The sequence below is a fragment of the Ovis canadensis genome, chromosome 2 (assembly GCF_042477335.2).
Source record: "Ovis canadensis isolate MfBH-ARS-UI-01 breed Bighorn chromosome 2, ARS-UI_OviCan_v2, whole genome shotgun sequence".
Classification (NCBI taxonomy): Eukaryota; Metazoa; Chordata; class Mammalia; order Artiodactyla; family Bovidae; genus Ovis; species Ovis canadensis.
The window spans coordinates 104,882,775-104,897,003 of record NC_091246.1 but is presented as its reverse complement, the minus strand read 5'-3'; the positions used below and the strand labels follow the sequence as shown (position 1 = coordinate 104,897,003).

At 49.6% G+C, this 14,229-nt stretch overlaps 1 protein-coding gene across 1 annotated transcript; it reads left to right on the top strand.

Annotated features, from left to right (window-relative positions):
* The first annotated feature begins 2,058 nt into the window (after positions 1-2,058).
* On the top strand, positions 2,059-13,420 carry PRSS51 (serine protease 51). The gene is given in 9 exon segments (XM_069573741.1): positions 2,059-2,078; positions 3,055-3,295; positions 4,744-4,926; positions 5,355-5,591; positions 5,593-5,647; positions 9,823-9,940; positions 11,207-11,354; positions 12,785-12,815; positions 13,317-13,420. Coding segments are annotated over 9 exon segments (1,137 nt in total).
* Positions 13,421-14,229: the final 809 nt, after the last annotated feature.

Below are 14,229 nucleotides of genomic sequence, written 5' to 3'. Positions count from 1 at the left end.
CAACATGTACATAACATACCTAAGCTCCTTCCACTTACCTGCCCCCCAACCACCAGTCCACCTGCACCCAGGAAGCGTGCTCTAGCCCAGCTGCTCTCTGGAGAGGTGTTTCCTGCATGGAGAGCAATCAGTTCAGTTCAGTGCTAAGCTTCAGTCATGTCTGACCCTTTGCAACCCCGTGGACTGTAGGCTGCCAGGCTCCTCTGTCCATGGGATTCTCCAGGCAAGAATACTGGACTGGGTAGCCATTTCCTACTCCAGGGGATCTGCCCGACCCAGGGATCAGACCTATGTCTCTTTTATCTCTGGCATTGGCGGGCAGATTCTTTACCGATAGCACCACCTGGAAAGCATCTATGGGTAGCAATGCAGGCAAGCCTCTCTCTTCCCTTGCGCGGCAAACATATGTTCTCCAGTGAATTCTGAATCCCAACCTGGGGGAGGGACTCTCTTGCCAAGTTTGGTCCTTCTTTTCTTCCCTAACCCTGGGGTATTCTTGCAGTCCTCTAGAGCCTTTGCATTAAATAGTTACTCCTCTGTTATCCTTTATAACTCTTTTTTTTTAAAGACTTTTTTCATATGGAACATTTTAAAAATCTTTATTGAATTTGTTACAATACTGTTTCTGTTTCATGTTTTGGTTTTTTGGCCATGAGATATGTGGGACCTCAGCTTCCCGATCAGGGGTCAAACCTGCACCTTCCTGCACTGGAAAGCGAAGTCTTAACCAGCTGACTGCCAGGAAAGTCCCTCGTTTATAATTCTTTCTTTTTAATTAATTATTTCATTTTAATTGGAGACTAATTACTTTACAAGATTGTGGTGGTTTTTGCCATACATTGACATCAATCAGTCACGGGTGTACATGTGTTCCCCATCCTGAAACCCCCTCCCACCCTCCCCATCCCATCCCTCAGGGTCATCCCAGTGCACCAGCTTTGAGTGCCCCATTTCATGCGTCAAACTTGGACTGGTGATCTATTTCACATATGGTAGTATACATGTTTCAATGCTATTCTCTCAAATCATCCCACCCTCACCTTCTCCCTCAGAGTCCAAAAGTCTGTTCTTTACATCTGTTTTTTGCATAGAGGGTCGTCGTTACCATCTATCTAAATTCCATATATATGCATTCATATGCTGTCAATACAATATGCTGTTTTTCTAACTTACTTCACTCTGTATAATAGGTTCCAGTTTCATCCACCTCATTAGAACTGACGCAAATGCAGTCTTTTTAATAGCTGAGTAATACCCCATTGTGTATATGTACCACAGCTTTCTTATCCATTCATCTGCTGATGGACATCTAGGTTGTTTCCATGTCCTGGCTATTATAAACAGTGTTCTGATGAACATTGGCGTACACGTGTCTCTTTCAATTCTGGTTTCCTCGGTGTCTATGCCCAGCAGTGGGATTGCTGGGTCATAAGGCAGTTCTATTTCCAGGTTTTTAAGGAATCTCCACACTGTTCTCCATAGTGGCTGTACTAGTTTGCATTCCCACCAACAGTGTAAGAGGGTTCCCTTTTCTCCACACCCTCTCTAGTGTTTATTGTTTGTAGACTTTTTGATGGCAGCCATTCTGACTGGCATGAGATGGTGCCTCATTGTGGCTTTGATTTGCGTTTCTCTGATCATGAGTGATAGTAAGCTCGATAGTAAGCTTTTCCTGCTCCAGCCCTGCATACTCTCTGTTTCCTGACTGGACCCTGCACATCTTTGCCCTTCTCTGCTGCCATTCCAACAACTTGAGAGCTCCTGCCGTATCACCACCCTGACCTTCCCAGATCTCACAGCTCCTCTTGAATGTGAGGGACAAAGAGTACGGGGGTGTGTTTGACTGGGATTGTCTGAGGTCTGTCCCCTCTGCACCAGCCCACTTCACTCAGTCCTGTTACAGCAGTCTCCGCTGGGAACGCGCAACAAGGATTTCTCAGTGCTTCTCCTGGACCAAAAGCTCTTTCTTTTCCCTTTCAGATGAAGTTCACTGTGGCTACAGACCCAAATTTTCAAACTCAACTGTGCTACAAGCTCACGAACTGGTGAACGTCCAGGATGGCGAGTTCCCATGGCAAGTGAGTATCCAGATATCGCAGAAACACCTCTGTGGAGGCTCAATCATACATCGGTGGTGGGTTCTGACGGCTGCACATTGCTTCCCAAAAATCTTGTAAGTTTCCGAGGCGTTGTCTTACTTTACATCAGTCTTACTATCCTCAGTGTATTGCCTGGGCTGGGTAGCTTAGTGGGTTACTACACAAAATTTGTGAAGCCATGGGCTCTACCCCAAGTGTGTTCCCACTGGATTTGTACCGAAAGGTATCTGCTCTATCCCTACTCTCTCAAGTTAGCCATATCCCAACATTGGCTGCTAGTCGTGACTATGCACCCAGTACTGGAAAATCAGTACAAAGCTTCCCCTCCCCTGCCTGCCCTCTGTGTAGACCACGCACTGTATTCACTCACTGTACACATTACAGGCTACCACATGCTGTTTTAAGTGGTGACAATATGGTGGTCCGCAAGACAGGCAAGTCCCCAGCTGTCAAGGAGTTCACAGTCTAGTGTCTTGGGTGCATTCAGCCCACTGTCTTCCACGGGAAAGTCTCCTTGAGCTGACTGGTCACTAGCTCAGAGTTTTGCCTGAGTTTAGGCCCCTGACTTCTGCCACTCTGATCTCTAGACACTCTTCGGGCACTGTACACCCAGTGCTTTGGACTTCTCAGTATTCAGCTGTAAACTCTACAAAGTGTTAAAGCGTTAGTCACTCAGTTGCCTTCAACTCTTTGCAACTCCATGGACTGTAGCCCACCAGGCTCCTCCATCCATGGAATTCTCCAGGCAAGAATACTGGAGTGGATAGACATTTCTTTCTCCAGGGGAATCTTCCTGACTCAGAGGGATGGAACCTAGGTCTCCTGCATTGCAGGAAGATTCTTTACCGTCAGAGCCACCAGGGAAGGCCAGCTGTTTATAAATGTGCCTGTAAGTGAGAAATGCGATGTGGCTATTATTACATTGTAGTTCGTAGTTATTATATTCATTCTTTAGGTTAGAAATGACCTTGGAAAATATCACTGTGGTCATGGGAACCAGAACACTCGATGACTCCCGCCTGGAGAGAAAGCAAGTGCAGAAGATAATTATTCACAAAGATTATGAACCACCTCACCTGGACAGCGACCTCTCCCTGTTGCTGCTTGCCACACCGGTACAATTCAATAACTTCAAAATGCCCATCTGCCTGCAGAAGAAGGAGAAGATGTGGGACCGCTGCTGGATGACAGAGTGGGTGATGGCTCCTTCGTATGGTACGTGCTTTCCCTTCTGAACCCAGAAAAAGCTCGCATTTAGGCATAATGCCTAAATGTCTAGCCCCAGGCTAGATTGCATGATGCTTTGGAAGACTCAGGTCTGAATTTTGGCCTCACCACTCTCTCTTTGCGATTCCGACCTGGCTCCCCCAGATTATTTTCTTCCACATTTTTTCATCTATAGAAGGACAATACTGCAGCCTTCAAATAAGCTGTGTGGATTAAATTAAGTGAGATTATACACATAAGGGCCTTAACCATCAATAGAAGCCTGGAACATCAGTTCAGTTCAGTTCAGTTGCTCAGTCATGTCTGACTCTTTGCAACCCCATGAATCGCAACATGCCAGGCCTCCCTGTCCATCACCAGCTCCTGGAGTTTACTTAAACTCATGTCCATTGAGTCGGTGATGCCATCCAGCCATCTCATCCTCTGTTGTCCCCTTCTCCTCCTGCCCCCAATCCCTCCCAGCATCAGAGTCTTTTCCAATGAGTCAACTCTTCGCATGAGGTGGCCAAAGTACTGGAGTTTCAGCTTCAGCATCAAGTCCATCCAAGGGAACACAGACGAACTAAATACATGGGGGTGATGGTAATTTCTTTCGGAGCCCAGAAGCACTGTAGAAAGGAAGCTTGGATTCTTCCCTCCTAGGTTGTTTTACAATCACATCTCCCCAAATGTTTATCATCAGATGAAGCTCATGTAGACTTCCCTGGTGGCTCAGATGGTAAAGAATCCACCTGCCAATGCAGGGGTCAAAGGAGATGTGGGTTTGATCCCTGGGTAGGGAAGATCCCCTGGAGGAGGGCATGGCAACCCACTCCAGTATTCTTGCCTGAAGAATCCCATGCACAGAGGAGCCTAGTGGGCTCCATGCGGTTGCAAAGAGTTGGACATGATGGAGTGGCAACACTTTTACTAGACCACCATCCTGAGATAACTCTGAGACAGTGATTCCCCAAGCAAGCATAGTCCTCCGCTACATCCAGGCTGACCAGACAGGGATGCGGGAAGGGGATAAGTGGGATCCTCTTGGATCCGGGTTGTTTCTTTCCTTCGAGATGGCACCTTTAGGTGTGCCATCCTCCTGGCTTCTCCACTGGCCTGGCAGAGGTGGGTACAGAAGTTAGGCTGTTATGAACCTCCACACAAGGCAAAGCCTGGCTGTGAAGAAATGGTGGGGTCACTGAGAAAGCTCATTCCATATTCACCTGGCAGAGGCTGAGGTGAGGGTTTGGTAGGCTGCTTCCAGAGGCAGTGAGCTTCTCAATGGGAAGGAGAGAAATAAGCAGAGATGGGAGATGGTGGAGAGGAGACTGAGTGGGCATTGCATTAGGTCACTCTAAGTCTGTGATGGTCTGAGTGTCTACACACTTGCCAGGGCCTCCACCCTCATCGCTTGTGGGCCCATCCCTCTCCGTGGTAGAGTGGTGATCATTCTCACTCTAGCTTCCTCATTTTGCTAGACCGAAAGGACAACTCCAACATATACCTGCAGAAGCTGAGAGTGGTGCAGATTACCTGGAGAGAATGCAGCCAGAGGGTAGACCAGCTCTCCAGGAACATGCTTTGCGCCTGGCAAGAACTGGGCACCAAAGGCACCTGTCAGGTACTCAGCCCCCATCTCAGGTCCAACCTCCACATGCGCCACCACATTCTGGGTTCCCAGGAGGGAGACTAGGAGGGAAGCCCTAGCCCAGGGGTCCGCAGCCTCTGGGCCATGGACAGGAGGTGAGCTGTGGGTGAGTGAGCCAAGCCCCCTCTGTATTTACAGCTGCTCCCCGTCACTCTTACTGCCCGAGCTCTGCCTCCTATCAGATCAGCGGCAGCATGATAAACGTAATGTGCTTGAGTCATCACCAAACCACCCCCCAACTGGGTCCAGAAAAACTGTCTTTCGCGAAACCGGCCCCTGCTGCCAAAAAGGTTGGATACCAATTCCCTGACCCATGCCACTAGGACCCTCTCACTCTGCACTCTAGTTAGAGGTGCTGTTGATTGCTCCAGACTGTTCCTTCCTTCTTTTCTCATTCTCAGGGAGACAGTGGGGCACCTATGGTCTGTACTATCCACGGAAGCCGGAGGCTCTTCCAAGTGGGTGTGTTCAGTTGGGGCATACGATCTGGCTTCAGGGGGAGGCCTGGTATGTTTGTGTCTGTGGCTCAATTTCTTCCATGGATCCAGGAAGAGACAGAAAAGGAGGGGAAAGCCTACACCTTCTCAGGAACTCAGAGAAGCAGCTCCCTGCATCATGTTCTCTGGTACCCCTTGTGGTTTGGCTTGGGGGTCTCAAGTACAGCTTACCAGCATGTTTACTGGTGATAAATCAGGTCACTAAGCTTCAGATCCATGCTGTCTTCTTCTCCTCCTTTCTCCCCACCCATCCTTACACCTATGAAGCATTCCAGGGTTTCTCTGTCAGGCCCTGGAGGATAGACAGGGACTCTGTGATCCCGAATCTCACAGGGGCTATTGCTCCTGCTGCTTTGCGGTGGGATGTTAAGATCAGTGAATCCCACGGACACCAACACATTGCCTTCCTTCTGTTCTATGAGAACCAGTTGATCAGAAGTTGTGCCAAGTGGAAAACCATGTGAGGAATAACTAGTCATTTAGTGAGTTATGGGTGATTAGGTGGCAGAAGCTTTGTGGGCAAGGCAGACGCATCCACATACAGATTAATGTCTGTTTCTATGATGAAAAATTACTGCCTGCTCCAAAAGGGAAGAAGTCAAGTATGACTGACCTTCCACAAGATGGGTTACATGTCTGACCATCCTCAGCCTATGGATGATGGCCACAACAGGGTACCCTGAGGGTGCTGAGCCTCTGTATGGAGTTGTACTTTTCAATGCCTAGTTTAACACCTTGTCCTCGTGATTCAATTAAGGGATGGACTTAGAGGATCAGCGAGCAGGTCACATTTAATAAATTCATCCTGACATTCCTACCCAAGATTTTGTATTCCTTCTTTTATATTTTACAAAGAATTCCATTTAATGTAGGCCGTCTCTTATCCAGGGTTTTAGTCTGTCAACTAAACAAACAGAGCTACTTCTAGCTGTACCAGGTTTACTCATTAGAATACAGATTTTCTCTAAAGTGCTCTCAGACTGATATATTTGGTCCAATCATATATTACTTTATCCTCTGCCTAATTCTTTTAAAGGGCTTTCCTGGTGGCTCAGTGGTAAAGAACCCACCTGCTAATGCAAGAGACATGGGTTTGATTCCTGGGCAGGAAGATCCCCTGGGTAAAGAAATGGCAACCCATTCCAGGATTCTTGTCTGGAAATTCCCAAGGACAGAGGAGCCTGATGGACAGCCCAGAGTCACAAAAGAATCAGACATGACTGACCATCTTAACAACTCCTTTAGACTCTCTTCTCACACGTAATCCTCAAGTGTCTACAAATATACATCAGCAGAATGTTGCAGGTCTGTGGATAATATCTTCTCCTGGGTCAGATGTAGCTGGTCGCATATGAAGGCTATTGGGATGACTTTGCTTATGGTTCTGACTGCCATAGGAGGTCGTAGGGGTGGGTCAGGGGGGAGAATCCAGTATCGTGTACGTATGTGTGCTTACTTGCTCAGTTGTGTCCAATTTTCTGCAGCCCCAGGGACTGTAGCCCGCCAGGCTCCTCTGCCCATGGAATTTTCCAGGCAAGAATACTGGAGTGGGTTGCTGTTTGCTACTCCAGGGGATCCTCCCGACCCAGGGATGGCGAACCCAAGTCTCCTGCATTGGCAGGAGCATCTTTACCACCAGCGCCACCTGGGAAGTCCCCAGCATCTTCTGGGAAAGTAATTTCAGTTAAGTCATCACAAAGTCTTCATGGAGAGGAGACTAGCCTCCAAGAATGGGGTGGAAGGGCTGCTTCTAACAGGAATGGAAGTTCAGTGAGCTTTTGAGGTATTTTATTTTATTCTTTTTTGGCTGCACCACCCAGCAGGCAGCATCTTAGTTCCCCAACCAGAGACTGAGTCTGTACCCTCTGCGTTGGCATCAAGGAGTCTTTACCACTGGAGAGCCAGGGAATTCCCGGAGTTGAGGTTTTAAAGTACACTAACTCATTTTAATCCGTCCAAACATTCCACTGTAATTTTCTTGGTCACCTTCTTCCCCAATTAATCACTTTTTATGTGCGGACCTAATGAAGTTGTGAATTCAAGTTATGTTGTCATTCTGCCATCTGCAGGACCAACCCTGGGTCTAATTTTTGACGCAATAGATAAAGAGATTCCTTTAGGGCAGTCGTAGAAACTTCTCTGGCTGTGGGGTAATGCCTTTGAGTTGAAAATGTAAAACTCCAATATTATTGTTGTTGCTTTTCCTATAAACTTTCCACTGTATTTGGTAATAGTAGCTCTTGTACTTCTCTCTTCCACCAGAAAATGCTATTGCAAATGTCCCTTGTTCTCCTCTAACAGGATTCTAAGGATGACAGGTAATAATTTGAGAAACTGTTTTGACATTGCATACCCTGGTCTCCCAGAATTCCATTTTCCACCAGCAAAGAGGTCATTATTCTCTTCAAGTCAAATTAAGCCTGACAAGAAATCTTAGATTCCCATCTTTGCAGTTGTAGTTCCTGAAACCACTTTCAATACCAAATAACTCTATCAGTCAGGATTCTATCAGGAAAATAGAAAATAACCTACATATCTCAAGCTGAAAGGGATTTAGTACATAGAGATGGATGCTTACAGAACCATTAAAAGGGCTGGAGTGCAAAGACCAAGAAAAACAGTTGCTTGCTTTGTGAAGCTCAGTAGACCTCAGGGATGATAATAACTCACTGCTAATCATCTTATGATTCTCTTCAGCATTAAAGTAACAGTTTGCGGAAGGACACCCAAACTTAAAGGCAAAACCTCTCAACTGTATTCTGCTGAAATCTTCATGCCTGTGTACAGCTGCTAAGGAAAACAGTGTTTCTCCTGGCCTCCTGCCTTCTAAAACTCGCCTGAGGATCTAAATTTGAAGCCTGTTGGGACTCTGAGTGATGTGAGCAGCTTTCAGCATCTAAAATTCTTAGGAGAGTTTAGAAAGGCAGAGATGGAGCTGAGCATCAAGATACAATAGCTGGCACACTGATAAACTGAACGTGGAAAGTAGAAGAACAATTCCCTCCAGTGGTTGCTATGAGGATTAAATGAGCTAACACCTGCAAAGTCCTGAGCACAGTGTATTATACACGCGTTAAGTGCTTGACATTTTAAGTTTTTGGTTGCTGAATCATCCAGTTCAAAAGACATCCATCCTGAATACACATATTGTCAGCTGGATGGCTCAGCCATCAGCCAAACAACCAGATCAGGAATCAGGCTCGTGAAGGTCCCCATCTATGAAGGTCCCTTTTCCAGAAAGCCCTGGGTAACTTACACAACTGCCTGAGTGACCTGCTTCTCCCTTCCTGCACCCCAGTTCCTGGTCATATGCTTTAAGTTAGTCAATAAAGACCGAATCTGCAAGACGCTAGACACGCTACCCTCAATGCTAATAAAAGCAAAATCCCAGGTCTGTTATAGCTTTCTCTCTCTCCATGCAACCTGGCTGTGTGACCCCTCAGGTGTGCTGTGTACACTCCAGGACTTGCAGTAACAAATCTTATTCCTCAAAGTTCCCTGTTGGAGTTCCCTGGTGGCTCATTGGTAAAGAATCCGCCCTCCAATGCAGGAGATATGGGTTCGATCCCTGGTCTGGGAAGACCCCACATGCCTCAGAGCTACTAAGCCCATGCACCACAACTATGGAGCCTGTGCTCTAGAGCCAGGGAACCACAACGGTGAGCCCATGTGCCGCAGCTGCTGAAGCCCGCGTGCCTGTAGCTCGTGCTTCACAATGAGAGAAGGCATCACCATGAGAAGCCCCTGCATCACCACCAGCCCCTGCTCGCCGCAGCTAGAGGAAAGCCCACGCAGCAGTGAAGACCCAGCACAGCCACAAATAAATAAATTTTTTTTTTTTAAGTTCTCTGATGGTTTTTGCTGAAGCATATCCTGCCATCCTAATGAGAACCACAGAGGCTGATCCAGCCACTCATTGGAGGAGACGTCCATGGGGGCTGGCTGCAAGTAATACGGTCTGGACGAGTGCCACCCATATTCCTAGCTGACGGCATGGCTATCAATAGGCTGAGACCAACACAAAGCCATGAAAAGCCTTACTGGGCAGTTGGCTATCTTTATCCGCCCTGAAATAAGGACGGCTCACAGCTTTCAGGTCTGTTCTCTGGGAGGGAACACCGGGATGATACTGCAGTTATTTTCCATCTGTCCCCATTTCACCACTACTCATCCACTGGCTGTCCTTCCCTGAGTCCCAGGAGGCTGACGCCTCCAGACTGGTCACCTGGGGGCGGAGGGGGGGGGGCAGTGTCCCTGAATTTCACATGGCTCGCCCTTGGCAGTGGGAGGCACTCACAGAGGCGGGAGGCAGGCAGGAGGAGATTGGGGGACTTCCTCCCTATCCCTTTCCATTGGGGCCACTTGCTCCCAGGGGCAGGGTCCCTCCTTGACCTGGTTCCTGCCGGAATCTCCCCTCCACACCTGCCCTCCTCACTGGATTTCAACAGCAAGGCTTCCTGTTCTTGTCCCGTGGCTGACGGCTACAGCCGGTCTCTGAAATGCCCTCCTTCATCAGGACACTTTATGATGCCCACAGCCTTCCACCCCGCCATGAAAGTAGCCTCACTTCAATTTTCTGAGTGGAATTTCCTTCTGGGACCTTCTTGAATTTCTCTGCTCAAGGTCATCTTCCTAAACACCCGGGCCTGAGGTTTTGGAGCCATCCCCTTGCTTCCCCCTCAGCGGGCTGGAATGAAATTCAGAAAGTCACAGCAGGGTTCAGCAGATGGTCAGGCCATGGAGTCACACTGAACTCAAAGACTAGACCCACCGCCCTTCCTGGGAGACGTGAGGAATTCATCCCCAGGAGCCCACAGGCTATCAGTAACAGCAGGTCCCTTAAGGAGACAAGAGTCCCAGGTCCCGCCTTGTACCCCCGTCTAAAATGGAATGTGTGAACCCAGGTCGCGTCTCTGTGGCCTTGAGCTCAGAGACCCCGGGCAGCCTGTACCAAGGAAGAACTAGGGCACAGCTGAAATCCAGAAGGGAGAGGAAACAGGCGGAGATCCACGGGGAACAATGTCTATTTCTTAATCCGTCTCCTGCCCCAAATAGCTGGGCTCTCCTCCCCCACTGGTGTTCACTGTGTTCCTCTGCCTGGCAGCAGGTGCCACCAGGCCTTAAACTGGGTCACAGAGGGCGGCAAGGAGCCGACCAGGCCCGCAGGCCACAACCTGCCCGACTTCACTCCCCAGGCTCCAGACTGGAGGGGCAGAGCCCAGACTCCAGGCGGCCCCTGCCCTCCAGGGCTTCCCGCGGGGCCCCTGCTGCCCAGAGCCCCAACCAGCGAGGGGGCATGCTCTGTCCACCCCGTGCGGAGGCAGAGGAGCCACACTGCCACCCCTCCCACTGCAGCCGTAGTGAGTGCCCTCAGGGACCCCTTCTCCCCAGGGCAGCCAGAGGGCCCACACAAGGGCTCCCGACACCCTGGGGGCAGAGCTAGTGTAGAGGGCAGAGTGTAAATTTCAGAATCAGAAAACAAACGAATTAAACCTCAGATTTGAAACCCCAGACCCTTGAGGGACAGGGAGGGAGATGCTTGCTCAGGATAATCCAGCGGGGAAGTGGCCGAGCGCAGGCCCCAAGCACCACTGCTCACCCCCTCCCCCCGTGGCCACGTGTCTGCCCCTCCCGTCCGACCCCGCCCCCTGTCCCGCCCCCGCCCCTGTCCCGCCCCCGCCCCCTGTCCCGACCCTGCCCCTCCTCCTTCCCCGGATCCCTGGCATCTGGTCCTGATGGTGCCTGTCTCTCCACAGGTTGTCGGAGCATGGTTTCGGCCTGATCACCATGGACATCCGGGAGGGACAGACCTCTCACTACATGGAGGATTACCACGAGCAGTACCTAGACAAGAACCCTGATGGGTTCTGTGACCTTGGGGGCACCGGAGTGTCCTGTCCCTGGGTATTTATTTTGGACCCAGAATTCACATGTCGGAACCCTAGCCCCCAGCATGGCTATGTTTTCTGATGGTGACACTAAGGAAAGAATGAGCTTCCCAAGTGGTGATAATGGTAAAGAAGTCACCTGCTAATGCAGGAGACATAAGAGACCCGGTTCGATCCCTGGGTCCGGAAGAGCCTCTGGAGAAGGGCATGGCAACCCACTCCAGTATTCTTGCCTGGAGAATCCCACACACAGGGGAGCCTGTGGGCTACAGTGCATACAGCTGCAGAGTCGGTCACGACTGAAGCAAGTTAGCACGGTTAGCATGCATGCCAGGAAAGAATTATGGCTAAATGAGGTCACAAGGCAGGGTGCGGGGCGGGTCTCACTCACTGCCTGAATCCACAGGGAGGCCATGTGGGTCGGGAGGAACTGGGTCGGCTGCCACCTGGATCTTGGACTTCCAGCCTCCAGCACTGTGAGAAGATAAATTTCTGTTGTGTAAACCAGCAGTCTACGGCATTTCGTTAGGGCAGCTCGGTTTGACTAAGCCAGAATGAAAAAGGAATCTCTCCCTATGTGGTCGGCCCTGGAGGTCACAACAAAAACACTTGAAAGGAAGCAGGCAGTTGTTTTGTGGTTCACAGTGGGCTTTTTGAAATGCACGAAAGCATTTTTTAAGTCTGGTCTTTGAGATATACTTTAGGAAATTACCTTTTTAAGACATATGGTTCCATGAATTCTGACAGCTGCCGTATGGTTGTGTAACCACCACCACAATCAAGGCATAGCACTTTCCACCACCCCGGAAAGTTCTCCGGTGCCCCTGGGAACCCACCCCCTCCCCCAGATCTCAGCCTCTGGTGACAGTTGGCGTGCTCTCTCTGCCTGTCTGGGCGGCATATGGAAGGTAGTAGCTAGCCAGCCTCTTCAACTCAGCGGAAGGTCCTGGCGTTTCCTGTTGCCAGTGGCCTGTTCTTTTCATTATTCAGGGCTATTGCTGTTGTCTGGATGGGCCACTGACAGACAGGTAGCGTGCTGTTTTTAAATCAGTCATGTCTGATTGTTTTGTGACCGTATGGACTATTGCCCACCAGGCTCCTCTGTCCATGGGATTCTCCAGGCAAGTATACTGGAGTGGGTTGCCGTTTCCTTCTCCAGGGGATCTTCTCGACCCAGGGATCGAACCAGCGTCTCCTGCATTTACATGTGGGTTCTTAACCGCTAAGCCACCAGGGAAACCCATGTAGGGTGCTAGTTTTCAGTAATTATTTATAAAGACACCATAAGCATTGCATACCACACCACACATGTCTTATGTGTAGACGTGTGTCTTCGTGCAATGGTGTTTTGATAAAAATGTGAATTCGTGCATACATGTGCTGGGATATTGGGAATTCTTGGGGATCCGAATGACAATTGCGCACATGCTGTGTTCTCCTGTTCAGAAGTTTCGGGCCAGCCGTGGAAGCCATGTAGGTAAGCCAGGTGACGCTGGGAATCCTTTATTTATGCCCTGTTCCACCGTATATGAACACATGCCCTCCAGGGCCCCGAAGTTTGCAAACACTTAGGGCTGCAGCGAAATATTTCTCTCTGCTGAGCCCAAATTCATGCTGTTTTCCAAAGAACGGAGATAAGAGGCTGTGTCTCCCATTTCAGGCCCCCTCCTGGCAGAGAAAAGGTTTGAGTTGGGTTGATGAATTCTAATGTAGGGCTCTGAGTCTGTGCTCGCTCCACTGTGATACGTGGTGTGTTAGGATCAGCAGTCTTGGGTCCCTTCTGAAGAAAATCTTCAGCTCTCTCTTTTCCTGCTGCATCAGTGAATCTGAGATGCCTCGATTTACAGGAGGCCAGCTGGTGTGGAGTCCTTCCACTCTGCTGCCCTCTGCATCCCAGAGGACTGGCTCGTGGGCTCATCAGCTTCCGGTCCAGGATGCCTCCTGGCTGTCTTGTCTGGACCGTGCTGGCTCCACCCAGTGCCCTATTGTGACCTGAGCAGCAGGCTGGGCTGTAAGAGTGCAGGCACAGACAGCGAGGCCCTGGAGGGTCCCTCTGCACTGCGCATGAGCAGTCCTACCTGAAGCCTCTCCATGGGCTTGAGTCAACGCCAGGGCCAATGACAGGATGGAGGGACGGAAGAGCCATGCTCCTGCTGCCAGTTGCCCTGCTGCTGCGCTGGCCACACAGCAGCCTGGAACGTAGGTCTCTGCTGGTGCTCGCAGTCTGCGCCTCTCCAGGGCTCTCGTCCTTTGCCATCAGGTGTATCACCTGGGAGCTTGTGCAGAGGATCAGGTTCTAGGATGCAGATTCTGTAGTTCTGGGTGGGATCCGTGGAACTGCCCCAACAGTGAATCTGATGCCAGGGCTCCTGGACCAGACTTCCAGGTCATTGCTCCCCACATACCCCCAACTGTGGAGAAGCCTGGTGTGTGTAACGTCTATGTCAGGTACCAGTTTTCCAGAGTGAGTGGCCAATGTAAGTATACCCCCTGAGACGGGTAACCAGCTGTCCATCTGAAGATGCTAACTAGCCCTGTCCTGCAGCTTTAAGGCCCCGTGTGATCCTTGGAAAGAAATTTCTCTGCTGTTTTCTCTTTGAAAACATTCTGAAGGATCATGTGGAGCCTAATTGGTCTAATGCAAAACATAAATAATATAAGCTATAATGAAGGCAGTGTCTTAATACCTACTCTGGATTCATCTCCCTGGGTCCAAAGAAACTAGGGAGACTCGTGTTATATTTTCAATTTGTTGTTGACAGATAGCCTCTATTACATGCTGGGAGCTGTTTATTTTTTTAAATTGGAGGATAATTGCTTTACAATGTTGTATTGGTTTCTGCCATACAACAAACTGAATCCGCCTTAAGTGTACAACATGCCCTCTCTCT